The following is a 17,971-nucleotide window of genomic DNA, read 5'->3' on the forward strand; positions in this document are numbered from 1 at the left end:
AACCAGACTGGCTTATCTCACAGGTTGCCAATTATTTTACTAAAAATTAACATATGCCCCATTAGGGGATAACAGAGAATTCTGCTACGTAACAAAGCTACAGAACACAGGATTAAAAAAGCAAGCTGGCCGTTCCTGTGACACAAGATTCAAAATGAACACCAGGAGTTAAGATTCTCGAGAGAACTAAATGGTAGGGCTCAAACAGTGAACCTGGTGAATAAACAGGCCAGCTGGGTGGGAGAATTCCCATGACATTAATAGTAGTATCTGCTTCCTCTGAACCGCTTTCTCAAGCCTAGAGTGTTCATATCTCTTCTTACATTAGAATTGATAACATTCCTCAGAGCCAAGTGAGGACAGAGACCATCTTGTCAAATTCTAGTTAGAAGCACTAAGACAGGTCAAAGTCACGCTGTTGGTGAGGTTTGTAACAGTCCTCAGCATCACAGTCATGGGCATTAAGTGAACACTGATTTAAGATAGAGGCCCAGGCACCATAGCTATGGACCAGAGCAGCCCTTCCCAGAGATCCTGGCCTGAGTCGACCCATCACCATCATGCATCAGCCATCATGACAAGGTACCCACTGTGTACCAAGCACTGAGCTCAGAACTATGTGTAGTATGTAATTTAATCCTGACAATTCTTTGAGTTAGTGCCATTCTCACTTTATAGATGAGGAAAGCAAGGCTTCGAAAAGTGAACTTGCCAAAGTCACTCAGTATGTCACGGAGCTCAGATATGGACCCAGAGTTTGACTCAAGAGCCCTGTTCTTAACTACTATAAAATCCTGTCTTCCAACCTGCTGTAGTTGGTACATGAGCTAAAACCCATGCCACTCTGAGAAGTCGAAAAAGCACTGGTCAGAAAAGTCAACAGACTTAACTTTTTCATCAGCTCATGCTTCCTACACTTGTGAATTTGAGCCTTCATTTACTCATTTAGAGAAGTACCACTAAAGCCTCTCTCCACTCATAGGTTGTTGTATAAGGTTAAACAACGAAGTCAACGAAATTATGAGGTAATTCTAATCTACAGTCCAGTGATTTCTATCTGTAACTCTCACATTAGGATCACACTGCTATGTTGATATAATGGCATATGATCGAGTTAGGATGGAATCTGAGATCAGCACAGAAGTCTTTTAGTCCAGTGGTTCTCTAGGAGACGTGGGTCACCTGCAGGCCCTGCCCCATTCTGATTCCTTGTTTTAGGGGGCATCTCTGAAGGAGATTTGTTGTAGAGACAGATGATCCTAATGGACCCTCTGGCTGAGGACTAAACTATCTACTGTGCTCTAAAGTACATAAACTTAGGAGTTAAGATATTCAAACCAAAATCCTTTCTCAAATAATTGCTGACCATTAGACCTAGGGCAGCCAACTATTTACATTCTACAAACCTAGCACCGTGGCTGCCTTGCGGATAATATCTATTCAATAAGCCTTAAGTTATTACTACAGAATCACTGTCTGGTGGCTTACTTGAATTTCTTGATTATAGCAAAGAGTAGCTATTCCAGAGCTCTGATAGTTCAGTAACTATAACTAACAATGAGCCCAATTTGCTTCTCTGAGCCTATCTCCAGTTATTCTATTCTTGACTTGTAAAGCAAAAGAGAATAAGTTCGCTTCCTATTTAACATAAGGAACGTAACCCACTCCTAATGGCATTATGAGCATTTAAACATTAGGCATACCACCTACAAAAGAAAAATTAAAAAACATCATCTTCCAGTCATTAAACTACTAAAGAACAGATGGTACAAAAAGGGTTGCGTTTCAATAGAACTAGCTTTATTTTTTTTTTTTAAACAAAAGAAATGGTCTAAAAGCAAATACAGATATGTACCAAGGGATGGATGTGATCTGGTACTTACAAAGGAGCTGCTGTGTCATAAATGAAAACAGCATGTTAGGAGAAAAATAATTTCCAGGTGCTGTGTGCTTGAATAATCGGGAGATGCAAGTGCACTGAAGGAAGGTGCTCTGCCCAAGCAGTCAGCGTGAGCCCAGGGGAAGGAAAAGAAAAACCACCAGAGGTCCTTCCAGAGAACTACATGGTGGCAGCATGAGAACTGGCATCAACTCACAGTCTTCTCATTTTCCCCATTTTCTATAATTTTCCTCTTCTTCTCATCTGTTTTTTTCTTGAAGATGTTATTTCGGTAAAACTGAAGTTCTCTGATGCTTTCACTAATGTCATCAAGTGCCCTACAAGCAAACATACCACGCAGAGTTGAAACGTCCGAAACCCAGAGGAGATGGTCACCATTTGGCAAAGCGTAACTTTTTATAAATAACTTAAGAACAATAAGAGCTACTGTAAATGCAACTATCTGACATCATCAAGAAGTGGAACATTTCAGCATAGCAAACTTAAGTGCTTTGTTTTTTAAAATATGATTTAAAAAAAAAAATTCTAAACTATAACAGATTAAAGTTTACCAAACTGTTCCATAAGATAGTGAGGTGTTCCACAGGGAAAAAAAAAAAAGAATTCCGGGGTCAAATCAATTTAGGAAAACCTAGATTAAACATTTCTTCTTTTGAAGTTTTTTGCAAAGCATTTAATGTACTGATGTGTTGTGAATTCCCCAGAGGAGGTTGTACTATATACACAGTATTTCTAAAACTTAATCGACCACCTGTGTGGAACGCATATTAACAGCTCATGGCATGGAGTTTGGGAAACACTGCACAATACTTAATGACGTCCTGCACAAAATATAATCACGTACTCGAACGTAACTCGTGACTCCAGCATCATAATGAACATCAATTATCAGACAGTATCTAACCACAAAAGAGGATCTACCTCCTCTCTCGTGGTGATTTGTGCTATAATCAGTGGCAGCCTGCCTCCATCTAACAGCCTTTCTTCTCCTCCAACACGCTGTTTCTCATCTGTCGTAGTCTGAGAAATCAGGTAACCAAGATTATTAGAACAGTGTGCAAGTAAATCAATCCACTCTGATTGTCAAGGGCCTCTTCCAGAGACCAAACTGCACAAACTTTAGTGCAAGAGCTTTAAGACAGTTATTTCTGTGGTTAAGGCAACAATTTTGCTTTCTTCCCAGGTCTCCAATAACCGGCGGAGAGCTGAAGCTGTCAAAAATACAGCCTCTGGCTAAATCAAGGTACCCCACATCTTAGCCACAATACTGAAATCCAAAAAAAGATCTGAAAACCCAAGGTTCTTCTATAGCCCACTATGTGGCAAAACCCGACCAACCTTGATGTGAGGCTATTTATAGTCATTAGTTATGCCATTTGGTGCGAATATCTGTACATTTCACTGTAGAAACAGCAATGTGTTCGATTATGAGGTGCTTCCTCAGGCCTTGCTAGGGGTATTACTACCTTTCTAAACCCGGAAAAATCCTGAAATCCAAAACACATCAAGCCCCAACTGTTTCACAAGAGGTATCCCAGACCTGTGTTATTGTGCTGTAGTCCATGAAAGCCCTATGAAAAACATTAATGCCAGGCTCTTTAGAGCAGGGACTTGGTCTTCCTGTTTGGCTAGAACTGTACACGGTACACAGTAGGGGCTCGGTACATGGCTGAAACAAATGCCAGCTGCTACATCTCCCACCAGGTTTTATGTCCTTTCTCAGAGACTACAACACCAAAACGTGAAAGAGGACTCTAAATACACAAGTTCTTTAAATTCCTTGTGTACTTCAGCCTAAGGTTGCAGACATAGAAAGAAACAATCTGAAAAACTACAAAGTGTCTAAGTGAGGCTAACTGTGTTGCACAACTGTACACAAAGTGTTCTAATTTTAAATGACTACAAATCCATACGCTTGATGGGAAGAAAATTATACTGCTCATTACTAGAAAAATTAGACCACTTCACATACCTACAAACTAAGTTATCTACAAGTTTCAAAACAGCAATAAAGACATTAAGACCATACATATCTCACAATGGCATGTTAGAACACTGACCAGAATTCCTGATAATCTTAGCAAGAGAAGGTTATCTTTATGTAGTTGTCCTTTACTTTTCCCCCAAGGGAATAGAGACATTATTTCAAGCAGTCAGGAATTCGGGAGTTATGTGCGTGTCAGACGGCCAAGCACTTGGAAGGACCCAAACTTACCTGTGAGAAGCAGCCTTCTTTGGTGCAAATTCATATTCTTCTGGATACCAGCGTCTACATACAGCAAAAATGGAACTCTCAAAGGAAACTGTCTCAAATACACTGAATAATTACGTCCTTCAAGTAGCTTAATAACTTTGTAAAAGGCATTTGGGTTGTGACTATCGAGTTACCTCCCTGTCTGGGACTCCACCTTCCTCCCTTTCCTCTCTTCATACTATAGGTTCTCTTTGGGCAAGATCAACAATGTATAAGATAACTAAAGCTGCGCACTCCAGCCCAGTCCTCTCCTGCGCTTCTGTCATGGATATCCAACTGCCGACTGGACATCTCCACCTAAAATCCACCAGACACTTCCACCTCCACACACACATACGGTCATACTCATCGTCCTCAACATCTCCCTTCCCCCATCGGCCAAATCTACTCTTCCTCTTATTTTCCCTTTATCTCTGATCAGTTCCATCATCCACCTAACCACCCAAAATAGAAAGGCGAGGAATCACTTTATACCTCCCTCCTTTTCCTCATGCCCCCATTCAAGCGCTCAATGCCGTGCTACTGACCCTCTCAAATGCTCGGCCTCTGCTCTCTGCCGCCCACTGCCATTTCCCTATAGCTCCTTCTTCTCTCTCCAAGATGGTGCAGGGGTCTTGCTCATCTCCCACCTCTTTTCTTACCACCTTCTAATCAGAATGATCTAATCACATCACCTTTACCTTCCAGCTCCTGCCTATCTTCATACCTCTGCCCATTCTCTGGAAAGCTCACTCCTCACCCTAAATACCTGGAAAACGGCCACTCTTCCTTAAATCTCAACTTGAAAGCTATTTTCTCCGGGACATTTTTGCTAACTCCCTATCTCCCTCACTCCAGCTGTCTCTGCTCCTTCACTCGTGCCCGCAATATTCTACCCGCACTTTTCCCTAACAGACGTCATCACACAGTACGCTTCTCAGGTGTGTTTTTTACACATCTGTCAATTCACTGGACTCTAAGCACTTGAGGGCTCTGCATCTGTATGTTCCCAGCACATAGGCCAATACGTGGCGCAGAAACTGGGAGCTCAATAAATTTTCCAGATTAGTGAAATTTATACGGAAGATTTGTGATGTTCTTTCTCCCAATTCTCACCAGTTCAAGAGACAATGGGATGAGGAAGTTATACACCCACCTGGCCCCCTCAGTTCTACACCTTTATTCAATTACTCTACAAATTCTCAAGGAAGACATGCTAAATGAGGCAGTTGAATGGATCCTAAATACAGCCCTTACCTGCACAGCTCTTTAACAGTGCTCACGTCAATTATTCTATAATGAAGATGTTTCATGAACTGGGGCATGTATTTGTCAAGAAACTTCTTATCTGCATGAACTGAATTTCCTAGAAAGACACGAAGCATACCGCATCTGTGTATTTCTAGTAGTATACAAAAGGACATAAAAATTCATAAACTGTATTTAATTGGAGGTGATTGTTTTAAAGAATTCAAACAATTCCTCAAAGCATCTCAAAACTTCGAAATTAGGTTTGAGGGTATCTGATTAGATTACAAGTGCAGATTTCAGAGTATTTAGACAGTTTAACTCATAATAAATTTGTAAATGGCCTCTTTATGGACAAAAGGATGAATCTAGCATTCCACATACTTAAAATAATGCTCAAATCTGTAACTTCTTTAGATAATACCACATGCACAAATTTTCTCCCAATATCACAAAATCTACACCACTAACACTAAAAGTTTAACTGTAGGTAAACTCATAAGTAGATAAGCATTTATTTACATTTCAATTTCAATCAACCATAACCACATTCATGTTTCCACACAGTAATTTATATTAAAAACACTAAATTTTAAATAAGAACTTTAGAACAGACGCCAGCTGCATTGGCTAGGGGGAAAATTTATACAATACATGCTATAGTACTTAAAGTCAAAACTTTTTAATGACTATTTAAGGAAAATGTTAGTTATTATACCAGCTTACATATACAAATACAAACACACAACCACAGGACATTAGCCTCCCTTTGACAATGGCAGTCCTTTCAAAATCCTAGCAGAACTGGCCTAGTTTCTTTAAAAAGTCAATGTCACAAGGGGAAAAAAAGATAGGTGCGCATTTTAGATTAAGAGACTAAAGCGACATGATAACCAAATGAAATGCATGAGTCTTGACTGAATCCTGGTTAAAAAACAAATAGACATTTCGGATGTGGACTAGATATCAGATGATGTTACTGAATTGTTTTTAATCGTCTTAAATGTGACAATGATATTGTGGTTACTTAAGAAAATGTCCTTATTCTTAGGAAATGCTGGGTGAACTATTTAGGGATGAAGTGTCATGATGCCTGCAATTTACTTTCAAGTGTCCAAAAAAACAGACAGATAAACATGGCACGAGGTGAACAACTACTAGATCCAACTTTTCTGTATATTTGAAATTTTTCCATAATAAAAATAGGTGGAAATTTTTTATTGAGTTAAAATCTCATTGTCAATCAATGTCAAAATCAATAAAATCTCATGTCAGGTTTCGGGGCATTTTCCCCGATATTCATGTATAAATTATCCAAGGAAATTTGAGCAACAAAAGTAAGATGGATAATCCCAATCAGGGTTAAGTGGAAGGCACGATGATCCTGGCTGATCATTCTGGAACCGCAGTCTCTTGAACCACTACGATGGAAGACTATCTACAAGGCAGACATAGGACTGGATTTTACCTGCAAGTGGACAGAGCCCCGGAGGAGTCTGCTGTCGTACAAAGGACAGAAATTCATACTCTGCCTGCTGCAGTGTCATTGTACTCTCCTTCACTGCTTTGGTTAGACCAGACTGCAAGAGAGAATCCCCAGCCCCACCAAGACACATGAAGTCAGTTTTCAAAGGCATCCAGATAGGAAACTTCACTTCTAAAATGGGCAAATATAACCACAGATGGACCATTTACAGAGCTCAAGTTCACACTGAAACTGCCATCGTGGCACCGATTTTTTTCTTAAAGAATCCAAGTCAAATAAGCTATGTTCCTGATTGTTAATAGCATTTCCACACAGTCAGAAAAGATGGTGCTCAAAGTCCAAGGATATAACCTCTGGGAAGAAACAACTTAACAGGAGAGCGGCATTCTCCCTTCTCTGAAAGTTGATGTCTAACCTTATCCAAAAGACTGACTTGAGCAATACTTGATAATCCGCAATGTGCTCGTGACAGACTGAATGCAGAAGAGGAAAAAAGAGGACATTCAGGAGAAGATGGTCTCGAGAGGTCCCAAAGATGAAAAGTGAACAAGCAAGCAGTTTCCCAGGCTTGCCAAGCAATCTTCCTCTACCCCTTTTATGGTAATGTTACCTTCCCATGATGCTCCTTACACCAGTCTGACATGCTGTCCAGTAACTCATCTGGCTGTTTTATAATCAGGTTAGGACCCTGTGGATAGGAAAAGCTGTTAGTCATCCAGAATCAATGGGGATAAGCTTGGTTTCTGAGTTTAACTGCTTTAAGAATTACATATATATACTAGAAAAGGGAAGAAAGGTGAGGGACTTTGTTAACTCTAAAAGTGGTCCTCATTCATTCCAGCACTATTTATGACAGCAAAAAATAATGAACAAACACACACATAACACAGCCGAAAACTGAAAAGCCTATCAACAGAGGACACAGGTATCCACCAAGGGTCAGCAAACTATAGCCCCAGCCTGTGGCTTTTTTTTTCTTTTAATTGCCAGCAAGCTAAGAATGATTTTTACATTTGTAAATGGTTGTAAAACAAACAAATATGGGGCAGAGAGGTACGTGGCACTCTAAGCCTACAATATTTAATATTTGGTGTTTTTTAGAAAAGGTTTGCCAACCCCTATGAAAAGTGTCTATACTGCCAAGTGAAAAGAGCAAATTGCAGAACAGTGTATGCATGCTTATGAGCTCACTTATACTTGTTTTAAAAACAACACACGTTGGGCTTCCCTGGTGGCGCAGTGGTTGAGAGTCCGCCTGCCGATGCAGGGGACACGGGTTCGTGTCCCGGTCCGGGAAGATCCCACATGCCACAGAGCAGCTGGGCCCGTGAGCCATGGCCGCTGAGCCTGCGCGTCCGGAGCCTGTGCTCCGCAACGGGAGAGGCCACAATAGTGAGGGGCCCGCGTACCCCAAAAAAAAAAAAAAAAAAAAAAAAAAAAAACACACATTTGTATATGCATAGAAAATACTAAGAAAATACATAAAAGTTGGGAAGTGGGATGAGACAGGAGAAGAACAGCACAAAAAAACAACTTACTATACATAATATTTTGCATAAAGCTATACTGTTTACTTTTAACAGTATTTTCACATTAAAAAGTTCAAAAAGTAATTGGTGACACGTGAAAGATTAAAAAAAAAAAGTGATGCTGTAATTCTCAGCTCCACTTAATAGAACATTCAACTGTGAGTCAGAATCCCAGCAGTAGCAGAAGCTCAACTTGTGGCATTAAAGCAAGTCACCTTTGGCTTAGTTTTACCTTCTGTACCATGGAGATAACAGCCCCCGCAACCCCTTCCCTCACGGGGATGTTAACAGGATAAAAGAAATTACAGATATGAAAGTTCTTTGAACTCTCTGGGGAAAAAAGATTCTCTAAATTCAAGGTATGGTTACTACTAAAGCGGTAAAAGTACTTTGCAATTAGTGAGAGGAATGGCAAGAATTTGACTAAAATATGCCTGACAACTACAACTAACAAGGAGTTTTAGCCAAACAAGAAAACTGGTGACGGCAATCTCCATGAAGAAGAAAAAATTTGCTCTGATAACCTATGTTGTTTTGGTTTTTTTTTTTACTGAAGTATAGTTGATTTCCAATGTTGTGTTAATTTCTGCTGTACAGCAGAGTGATTCAGTTTTACATACATATACATTCTTTTTTATATTCTTTCCCATTCTGGTTGATCTCAGGATATTGAATATAGTTCCCCGTGCAATACAGTAGGACCTTGCTGTTTTGATAACATATTTTTTAAAAAACCGAAAACCTCATATTGCAAAACACAATTCTAACAAACCATGATGGAAAAAGCCAACGACTATCAACTTAAGGCTATTTAACTTACTCTAGATTCCAGTTTGGCACACTAAGCTACTTACAGAAAAATTTCCAGGTGGGATGTCTGTTCTTCTAGCATAAAACATTTTCCTCAGACTCGTATACAAGAATAAAACATATATTCCACAGAACTGACACTTCAGTGCTAACTGCCCCTAAGCAATTTTTTCTTTTTAAACATCCTTATCCTCAAAAGAATAAAGATGCAGACACAGAGAATGGACTTGAGGACATGGGGAGGGGGAAGGGGAAGCTGGGATGAACTGGGAGAGTGGCATGGACATATATACACTACCAAAGGTAAAATAGATAGCTAGTGGGAAGCAGCCGTATAGCACAGGGAGATCAGCTCGGTGCTCTGTGACCACCTAGAGGGGTGGGATAGGGAGGGTGGGAGGGAGACGCAAGAGGGAGGAGATATGGGGATATATGTATAGCTGATTCACTTTGTTATAAAGCAGAAACTAACACACCATTGTAAAGCAATTATTCTCCAATAAAGATGTTAAAAAAAAAATCCTTATCCTCATTAGACTGGGTCTATTTACAAATGCCACCCTCATGTGCAGCTGTGTGACTACAGACCCCGATTTCCTCCAGGGTACATATCAACTAACTGGTCCATTAAACTGTCAGTATTTCACATTGTATCAACAGTCTAAGGGAAAAACTCTTCTTCAGACAAGGGTAAGCAGGGCTGGTAAATAAACACACTTCTCTTCACTATTCATATCTAGGAAATTCCAAGTGACAGGAAAAAACAACCAAACCTAAAACTCAAGGTTTATATAAAAGTTATTTTGTTTGTTTTGTTTTGGAAAAAAAAGAGGTAGTTGCTACAGTGAGATACAAAGTCTCATGATTCCCCTCCAGCTGATGTATCAGGAGGTACTCCAAGATGTATGCCTGGTACTCCATGAAAGTAGCAATTCATCTAAAATGGTTCCTCCCCTCTCTTACCTAACCAGGAAAATAAGTAGAAGTCTTAACTGTAGACTTGTGAAATTTATCCAGTGCCAGTAGCACATCGATCCGACCCTCTGGAAACTTACTTTAACAAAACTGTCTTTCCCCAAAACATCCCTGCTGTGTTCCTATTCTAGAGTTTCTCACCACCTCCAAATACTGCTGACAGTTAGTCAGGGCCCAGGATTTCACCCTCTACCAATCAGACGTTCTCATATGCTTATTAAATGCTTTGTGAGTGGCCAAAAGGCAACAGGTGTGTTTTATTTGTTCTGCTTAATGTTTCAGTTAAAAGCAGCATGTTAAAACCTTAATCATGCCCAATATGTCAATAGGAGGATATTTTATGATTCTGTATCAACAGAAATTCTAAAATCTTAATATAGATCTAGACGAATCACAGGTCCTAGCTGAAAACGTAGAAACTGGATATATGGAGTTATAAGCTAAGCTATATATAAGCTAAGATGATGATATAAAGAAGTCAACTTTGGCATGAGTCACCAATCCTGGTGGGACCACAGTCGAGTGTCTTATTGGTTGGGAGCACTTTGCTCAGACTGCTTGGGTCAAACTCCTGGCTCTCCCAATCACTAGCCAGGTGGCCTTGGGCAAATTACCCAACAACTGTCTGCCAACGCGTCTCTCTATACATAGTGAGTATAACAGTACCTACCTTATAGGTGCTGTGAGGATTAACAGTGAATACATGTAAAGCACTTAGAACTGTGCCTGGCACACAGTAAGCTCTTAGCAAATGATAGCATTTATAGTTCCTAATTTTGGGCAGTACTATAGAAAAATACTAGGCTCTGAGATGGATTACTTTGGTTCTAGTACCAAGCCCACCATGACCTAGAATATTATTTTGGACCTTAATCTACAGGGACCTCAGTTTTCTTATTTTTTAAATAAAGAGATGGGGGGGTGTGCACCAATCTTTAGATTTCCAAAGTACACTCTAAACAGTATGGTTGTATTACAAGGCATAACCTACTTCAGCCAAAATGTTGAGATCAGAGTCAGTTATCAGACAGGCCATCTCAATAATCTGGTCCTTCTCAATGTCCAATCCTGTCATCTGCAATAAAAAATACATCACACATACAAAACCGTCTTTCTGGCCTACTGTATCCAAGTTTATTTAACAGGACATCCCTCAATCACATTCAATTTATATCCCACAGCCAGGATAAAAGAGACAATGATGCTCCTTGAGCAAGTCCTCAAGGCACTCATTATGAGTTATTTATTCAATAAACATTTACCAAGGGCCTGCTACATGCCAGGCATCACAGTCCTACTCTGGGGCCGATGCAAAGTAAGCAAAATTGAGTGCTGACAGCGTTCAATTTTGGAAGAGTTAGATAACTAACATTACTACATCTCTGCAGAGTTTACAAAGTTTTTATGTTAATTGCACCACTTGATCTTCATCACAATCTAGTGTTATGATCCCCATTTCATATATGAGAAAACTGAGGCTCAAGGGAGAGGGGAGTCCTTGGCTGAGTATGGAAAACCTAAAGGGATCAGAACTGGGTTGTAGTCCCAACCCCGACCTTCACTAACTGCGCGACCTTGAATGAGCTGAGTCCTCTCTCTGGGCCTCAGTTTTCTCCTTTAGGGAACGTGGGGTAAGGCTGAGTCATCCCCGGGGTCCCGTCTAGCTCTAACAACCTAGGGTTCTGGGAGACTGGGGAACTGGGGTCTAGCACAGCCGCTGTGCGCACCCCTACCCCCGTGACCCTGAGTCCATCAGAGGGTTAGGGAGGTCCACATCTGGGCGGAATTGGGGGCTAGGGCAAGCCATATGGATGACTCCACCCTCTGGAAAAGAAACCCCACAGTCCGGCACAGTCCCCAACACCCGCAGGACTCCTGCCCCGCCCCGACCTGCCCCGCGCCGTCCACAGCCGGGAGGCGCTCACCTGCCACACCTGAGACCCAGACACTGCCACTCTCCCCGGACAGGCTCGGCTACTCTGTCCCACGCGCGAAACCTCACTCGCCTCCCCTCACGCCCCACCGCCCTGACTTACCTCCAGGTCTACCCAGACCATCCGCTGAGCCATGCTCTCCCCCACCGCCATGGCTGCGCCAGCTTCACGGACACCCCACGCCCCGAACGGCCCTCGAGTCCCACCCACACCTCGCAACAGCCTGAAACCCAGGGAGCCGCCTAGCATCACCCGGCACAAGCCGCCACGGCCCCAGCCTCTCAGCCGGCGCTGGCGCAGGCGCGATGGTCACTAAACGTCGCAAACCCGCGGGGAGGTGCAGGAGCAAAAACCTCAAGTCCCAGCATCCAGTGCGCCGGCTGGCCCTGAACAGTCCGGCTTAGCTGCCGAATGGGATGATGGGACTTAGAGTCTTGCCTGCTGTTGCGCCTGATATCCCCGCCCCCGCCACGTGTTTTCGGATGTTACTGGACGCGCATGTTTTTCAGAACTAAGTTTATTCGTTTTCAGGAGTTATTTCCTGAATTTGGATTAGTTGTAAATCGCCTAGTTGAGGAAGAACTCTCTTAGTTTGTTAAGTCGAAAGAGACCTGGTTACCTTTTTTTTTTTAATGTATCTTTTTTTCTTTTTTTCCCACTTCTTTTTAATTACTTGCAACTCCACACACTGGGTATTTTTCTCATTTACATGAAACAGCAGGGCGGTGTGCTTTTTTTGAGTCCAGAAGACGATTTCCACTATCAACAAGTCCTTTAGAAATCCTTAAATGAGATCTTATCCAAGAGATCACTTAGCACGCGGTAGGTGCTGACTAAAAAGTCCCTTTCCTTCATAGGCAAAGGGTTACTTCTTATTCCTTACACGGGGGCTTGCCGTGGTCTGTGTTTCAGTTCAGCTGTTAGATGTCAGTGGTAATGACTTCCTAGTCCACCCTTACAAGTTTTCAAGGTTAAATCTCGTCCGTGTATAACGAATCTATGCAGCAAATTAAATTAAAATGAACTAAAAACAGCTTTGCTCGCTCTGCAATCTGCTTTGGTTTTGATCAAAGTATTTTTAATCTCCACTAACAGCTATAGTTTCCATTATTTCCACGAGTAGAGATGGCCACCAACAAGATCTTTCGACCCTGGAGTATCAAATTGCATTGAGTCTCTTAAATCTTTGGCTATTCAGTGGCAAGTCGAGGTGCTGAGTGCGACATTGTCACAAACATTTGGTCTCAGCCTGGAATTATACCCTCTGTGTATTTTTCTGAAAGCCGTATTGCCACTAATTACAGAGCTGGTGGTCCACCGTATAGTAATTCATACCTCATGAGCTGGTTTTGTGAGACAGAAACTTTGTTGCCTAGTAAGAGCTGTAAGAATAATGCAGTGTCCTGGATTTCACCTTCAACTTCTCAGGTATACCCAGCCCACCACCTTCCAGGTCACAGAGGAAATCTCTTCCAAGTGTCATCAAATCGTGTGCAGTTTTATGTATACGCGCACACACACACACACACACACACACACAATGGTATATATTCTAACTGCACTGCCTGATGAGTCACATTGTTTTGCTTTAGCTTTTTACTCACTTGTACCCTACTTTATAAGAAATAGTCTACAAAAAGTAAAAAAAAAAATTAATAAAAATAAAATAAAAAAAGAAGTAGTCTACATTTCTTTTGTATTTTTTTCTTTGTTTTAAACTTGATTCATAGAAAGTAGAATCAGTTGAAGTATATAAACTTTTATCAATTGTGCTTTTTATCCTCTGGAAGCATTGATAAATTTTCAAAGAACACCTTTTGTTTTCAAAGGTACTACTGGAACATGGATCAGTTTTATCACAATTTACAACTTAGGAAATGCTATTTACATTAAAGAACTTGTATCCTGAAAACATGCTCGTAATTTAAAAATATTGGGGAGTTAAAATTATGTGTGGACTTCTTTGAAACAAGTTTTCATAGTAATGTACTTTCATTTTAACATAAAGACACACTTTAAATGAATGGTATTATAACGTAAGGAGATTTATAGTTTATTGGATTTTGTGTATAATAACATTTGATTGGTAATCTTAAAGGTTATTGTCCCAAAGCAGAACAATGTACGCATCAAATTCACAAATCGAAACCATGTAAATAAGAGGGAGGGCAGGGAGTTCGCTGGTTAGGTTTCTGGGCTTTCACTGCCATGGCCCTGTTTCAATCCCTGGGCAGGGAACTGAGATCCTGCAAGCCGCGTGGCCAAAAGGAAAAGAGGGAGGGCAGACAGAAGAACATGGGGCTCTAGAATCTGAAAGCAGCCTTGTCCCACAGTGGACTCATTTCGTTCCCTTTTCTTTTCACAACAGAATTTATCTTAAAGCCACACCACTCTGCTCAGAGACTTTGCTTTTTCAATTCTGTCATGAACCTATAAAAACTGCTTTTGTTAATTAACAAGGGTAAAATGCCGATAAATCTTGTTCTCTAAAATCATAGGCTATGAGAAACTTTGCTGTTTGAAGTCATTTCAGAGAGAACAGCTCCTCTTAAAGAATCTGGGCCATGTGTGTCACTTTGATACAGAGAAACTACCTCGATTTCCAACCCAGGGGCAGAGATTCAGATAAGAGGTTTCCAGACACAGCATTCCACATTTATCTTAAATTTATAGTTTCTAAGGAAACAGGATCTGAGTCAGCTTTTCAACACTGCTGGTAGTCAGACTGTGATGTTTCTGGTCCCTCTGGGCTTAAGGTCACAAGGGTGGAGGTAAGCACAGCAGCTCCGCTAGACCCCCACTTGCCCAGCCTCAAGGGCCCCAGGTTGTTAGAGCTAGATGGGACTCTGGCGATGATTCAGCCTTACCCCACATTCCATAAAGGAGAAAACTGAGGCCCAGGGTGAGAGAGGATTCAGCTCATTCAAGGTCATGCTGTTAGTAAGGATCTGAGTTGGGACTACAACTCAGTTCTGATCTGTTTCTAACAAGACATGGCCAAGGCTACACAAACCCTCCCCTTATTTAAAGATCACTACTTCTTTTTTAAGCGTTTGTGTTGTTGTTTTTTTTTACTTTTTGTGTGTGTGGTAAAATATACATACATAAAATTTCCCATTTTAGCCATAATTAAGTCTGCAGTTCAGTGGCATTAAATGCCTTCATATTGTTGTGCAACCATCACCACCATCCTTCTCCAGAACTTTTTCATCTTCCCAAACTGAAAATTCCATACCATTAAATACTAATTCCCTGTTTCCACCCATGCCCCTCTCAGCCACAGGCCACCACCATTTCACTTTCTGCCTCTGTTAATTTGACTGTTCTAGGTACCTCATATAAGGGGTATCATACAATATTTGTCCTTTTGTGTCTGGCTTATTTCACTTATCATAATGTCCTGAAAATTCATCCAAGTTGTAGCATGTGTCACAATGTCCTTCCTTTTTAAGATCAAATAATATTCCATTGTATATATTTACCACATCTTGTTTATCCACTCATCACTCAATGGACACTTGGGTTGCTTCCACCCTTCGACTACTGTGAATATTTACATGGATTTTAATTTTATTTTTTTATTGCTGCTTTCTTACCTGGACTTCCCCAGCCCTGCTTTGATTCTCTCACCTCCTGGGCAGAGATTACTGTGATAATCAAACCAGAGGTAACCCCTACTTCCCCTGGTTCTTCTTTAGAATCATCCAAGCCCTAGTTTCATTTATTTATTTATTAATGTTTTATTTATTTTATTTTATTTATTTTTGGCTGCGTTGGGTCTTCGTTGCTGTGCGCGGGCTTTCTTCTAGTTGCAGCGAGCGGAGGCTGCTCTTTGTTGCGGTGCATGGGCTTCTCACTGCGGTGGCTTCTCTTGTTGTGGATCACGGGCTCTAGGCGCATGGGCTTCGGTAGTTGTGGCGGTGAGCTCAGTAGTTGTGGCGCATGGGCTCTAGAACACAGGCACTGTAGTTGTGGTGCACGGGCTTAGTTGCTCCGCGGGATGTGGGATCTTCCCAGACCAGGGCTCGAACCTGTGTCCCCTGCATTGGCAGGCGGATTCTTAACCACTGCGCCACCAGGGAATCCCCAAGCCCTATTTTTAAAAGTCTTTCCCTACTCCCTCTTAGGAGAGACCCCTGGTTCCTCATGTTGATTGTTACAGCAAGTTCATAAACCTAATGTTGTTACAACCTTGTCCCCAGTGAGCTTTATCTGATATGCTTTATCACCATCCTATTAAACTTGACTTTAATTTCCAGGATACAATAATTTTTATACTTGTAGAGGACTAGCACAGAGCCATATAGTAATGGTAGTAATACTAGTTAGTAGTCATTCTGGCTGTTTCTCTTTGCATCCGAGCAAAGGTTAAACAAAACCCACCATCACCACCATTATTTCTTTTTGCCTTTCTCCCTTCCTATTTCATGTTATCAGTTTCTCCAGGTTTGGGGTTGGTTTTCCCCATGAGCTTTGTAGGCAGTGGGTCCTGGAGGCTATTGGACAACAGAGACTCTTTGGTGAGGGAAGGTCTGGTATCCTTAGGGGCAGCCCTGGCTGGTTGCCCAGCAGCAGTGCAACTGGGGACCAAAGAGGGTGCTCTGTGGTCCCCCCACCAAGGCCAGTCTCCTCACCCTGCTCCTGAGCCAGCCCTTCCTGATTAGCATGAATAATCTGATCCTTGCTGGTTATCTAGGGTTTCCTCACACTCCCTGAAAAGTACCTTCTGAGATGTTTTGGCCTCATCCTCCCAAGTGCCATAAAAGTTAATAGATTTTTCATAGATATCTTGAACTCTTAAAAAAAAAAGAACAAACCTGCAAACTGTCCTACAGTTTTTAAATGTCCTATAAAGCATTTTTAAATAGGCAGTAAATACCTCATGAACACCTGTTTGGTGATAGTATCTCTTCTTTTCCTGCTTTGTGATACTTTGTCTTGAGAAATGTTGACATCATGTTCACTGCTGATAACTGATAACTGTTGTTTACTTCCTTCTGGTGATATTGGGGAGGAATAAAGGATGCTAAATCTTTTGCCTTTTACACTCTATCACTGTAAAAAGTTCAAGCCAAATATAAAATATGCCTTGTAGGTCTTCCCTGGTGGCACAGTGGTTAAGAATCCGCCCGCCAATACAGGGGACACAGGTTCGAGCCCTGGTCCGGGAAGATCCCACATTCCGTGGAGCAACTAAGCCCATGCGTCACAACTACTGAGCCTGTGCTCTAGAGCCCGCGAGCCACAACTACTGAAGCCCGCGTGCCTACAGCCATGCTCCGCAACAAGAGAAGCCACCGCAATGAGAAGCCCAAGCACCGCAACAAAGAGTAGCCCCCGCTCGCCGCAACTAGAGAAAGCCCCCGCATAGCAACAAAGACCCAACGCAGCCAAAAATAAATTAATTCATAAAAAAAAAATTACGCCTTGTACAAAATGGACACACTATAGGTTTTCATGAAATTTGATGTTCATCTTACCTCAATGTAGTCCAATAAACATTTTGTATGATACATGATATTTACTACTGAATACTTAGTATGTATCAAACACTGTGCTAGAATGCCAGAGGAAAAATACATTTATTAAGCTGACATTATACCAGACACTAGAAGTATTTAAAATATTAATGGTTCATTTTAGGTTTAGAGTTGTATTTTTCTTGTTGTTGTTTTAATAAATTTATTTATTTATTTATTTATGGCTGCATTGGGTCTTCGTTGCTGTGCATGGGCTTTCTCTAGTTGCAGCGAGCAGGGGCTACTCTTCGTTATGGTGCACGGGCTTCTCACTGCAGTGGCTTCTCTTGTTGCAGAGCATGGGCTCTAGGTGAGTGGGCTTCAGTAGTTGTGGCAC

General features: G+C 41.4%; 1 protein-coding gene across 2 annotated transcripts; it reads right to left on the reverse strand.

Moving 5' to 3' along the window:
- Nucleotides 1-1,778: 1,778 nt before the first annotated feature.
- On the reverse strand, nucleotides 1,779-12,408 carry REXO2 (RNA exonuclease 2). 2 transcript variants are annotated; one of them, XM_004327294.2, is made up of 7 exons: nucleotides 12,218-12,404; nucleotides 11,173-11,256; nucleotides 7,478-7,555; nucleotides 6,850-6,961; nucleotides 5,391-5,499; nucleotides 4,116-4,169; nucleotides 1,779-2,217 (listed from the first exon to the last, which is right to left on the reverse strand). In XM_004327294.2, the coding sequence occupies exons 1-7, from the start codon at nucleotides 12,362-12,364 to the stop codon at nucleotides 2,088-2,090; spliced, it is 714 nt and encodes a 237-aa protein (XP_004327342.1). In that variant the 5' UTR covers nucleotides 12,365-12,404; the 3' UTR covers nucleotides 1,779-2,087. The 2 variants fall into 2 exon arrangements, with proteins under 2 accessions (XP_004327342.1, XP_033717933.1); XM_033862042.2 differs by lacking the exon at nucleotides 4,116-4,169 and having other exon boundaries at nucleotides 12,218-12,408.
- Between the last annotated feature and the right edge of the window lie 5,563 nt (nucleotides 12,409-17,971).

Source organism: Tursiops truncatus, chromosome 8, assembly GCF_011762595.2.
Source record: "Tursiops truncatus isolate mTurTru1 chromosome 8, mTurTru1.mat.Y, whole genome shotgun sequence".
NCBI classification, from domain to species: domain Eukaryota; kingdom Metazoa; phylum Chordata; class Mammalia; order Artiodactyla; family Delphinidae; genus Tursiops; species Tursiops truncatus.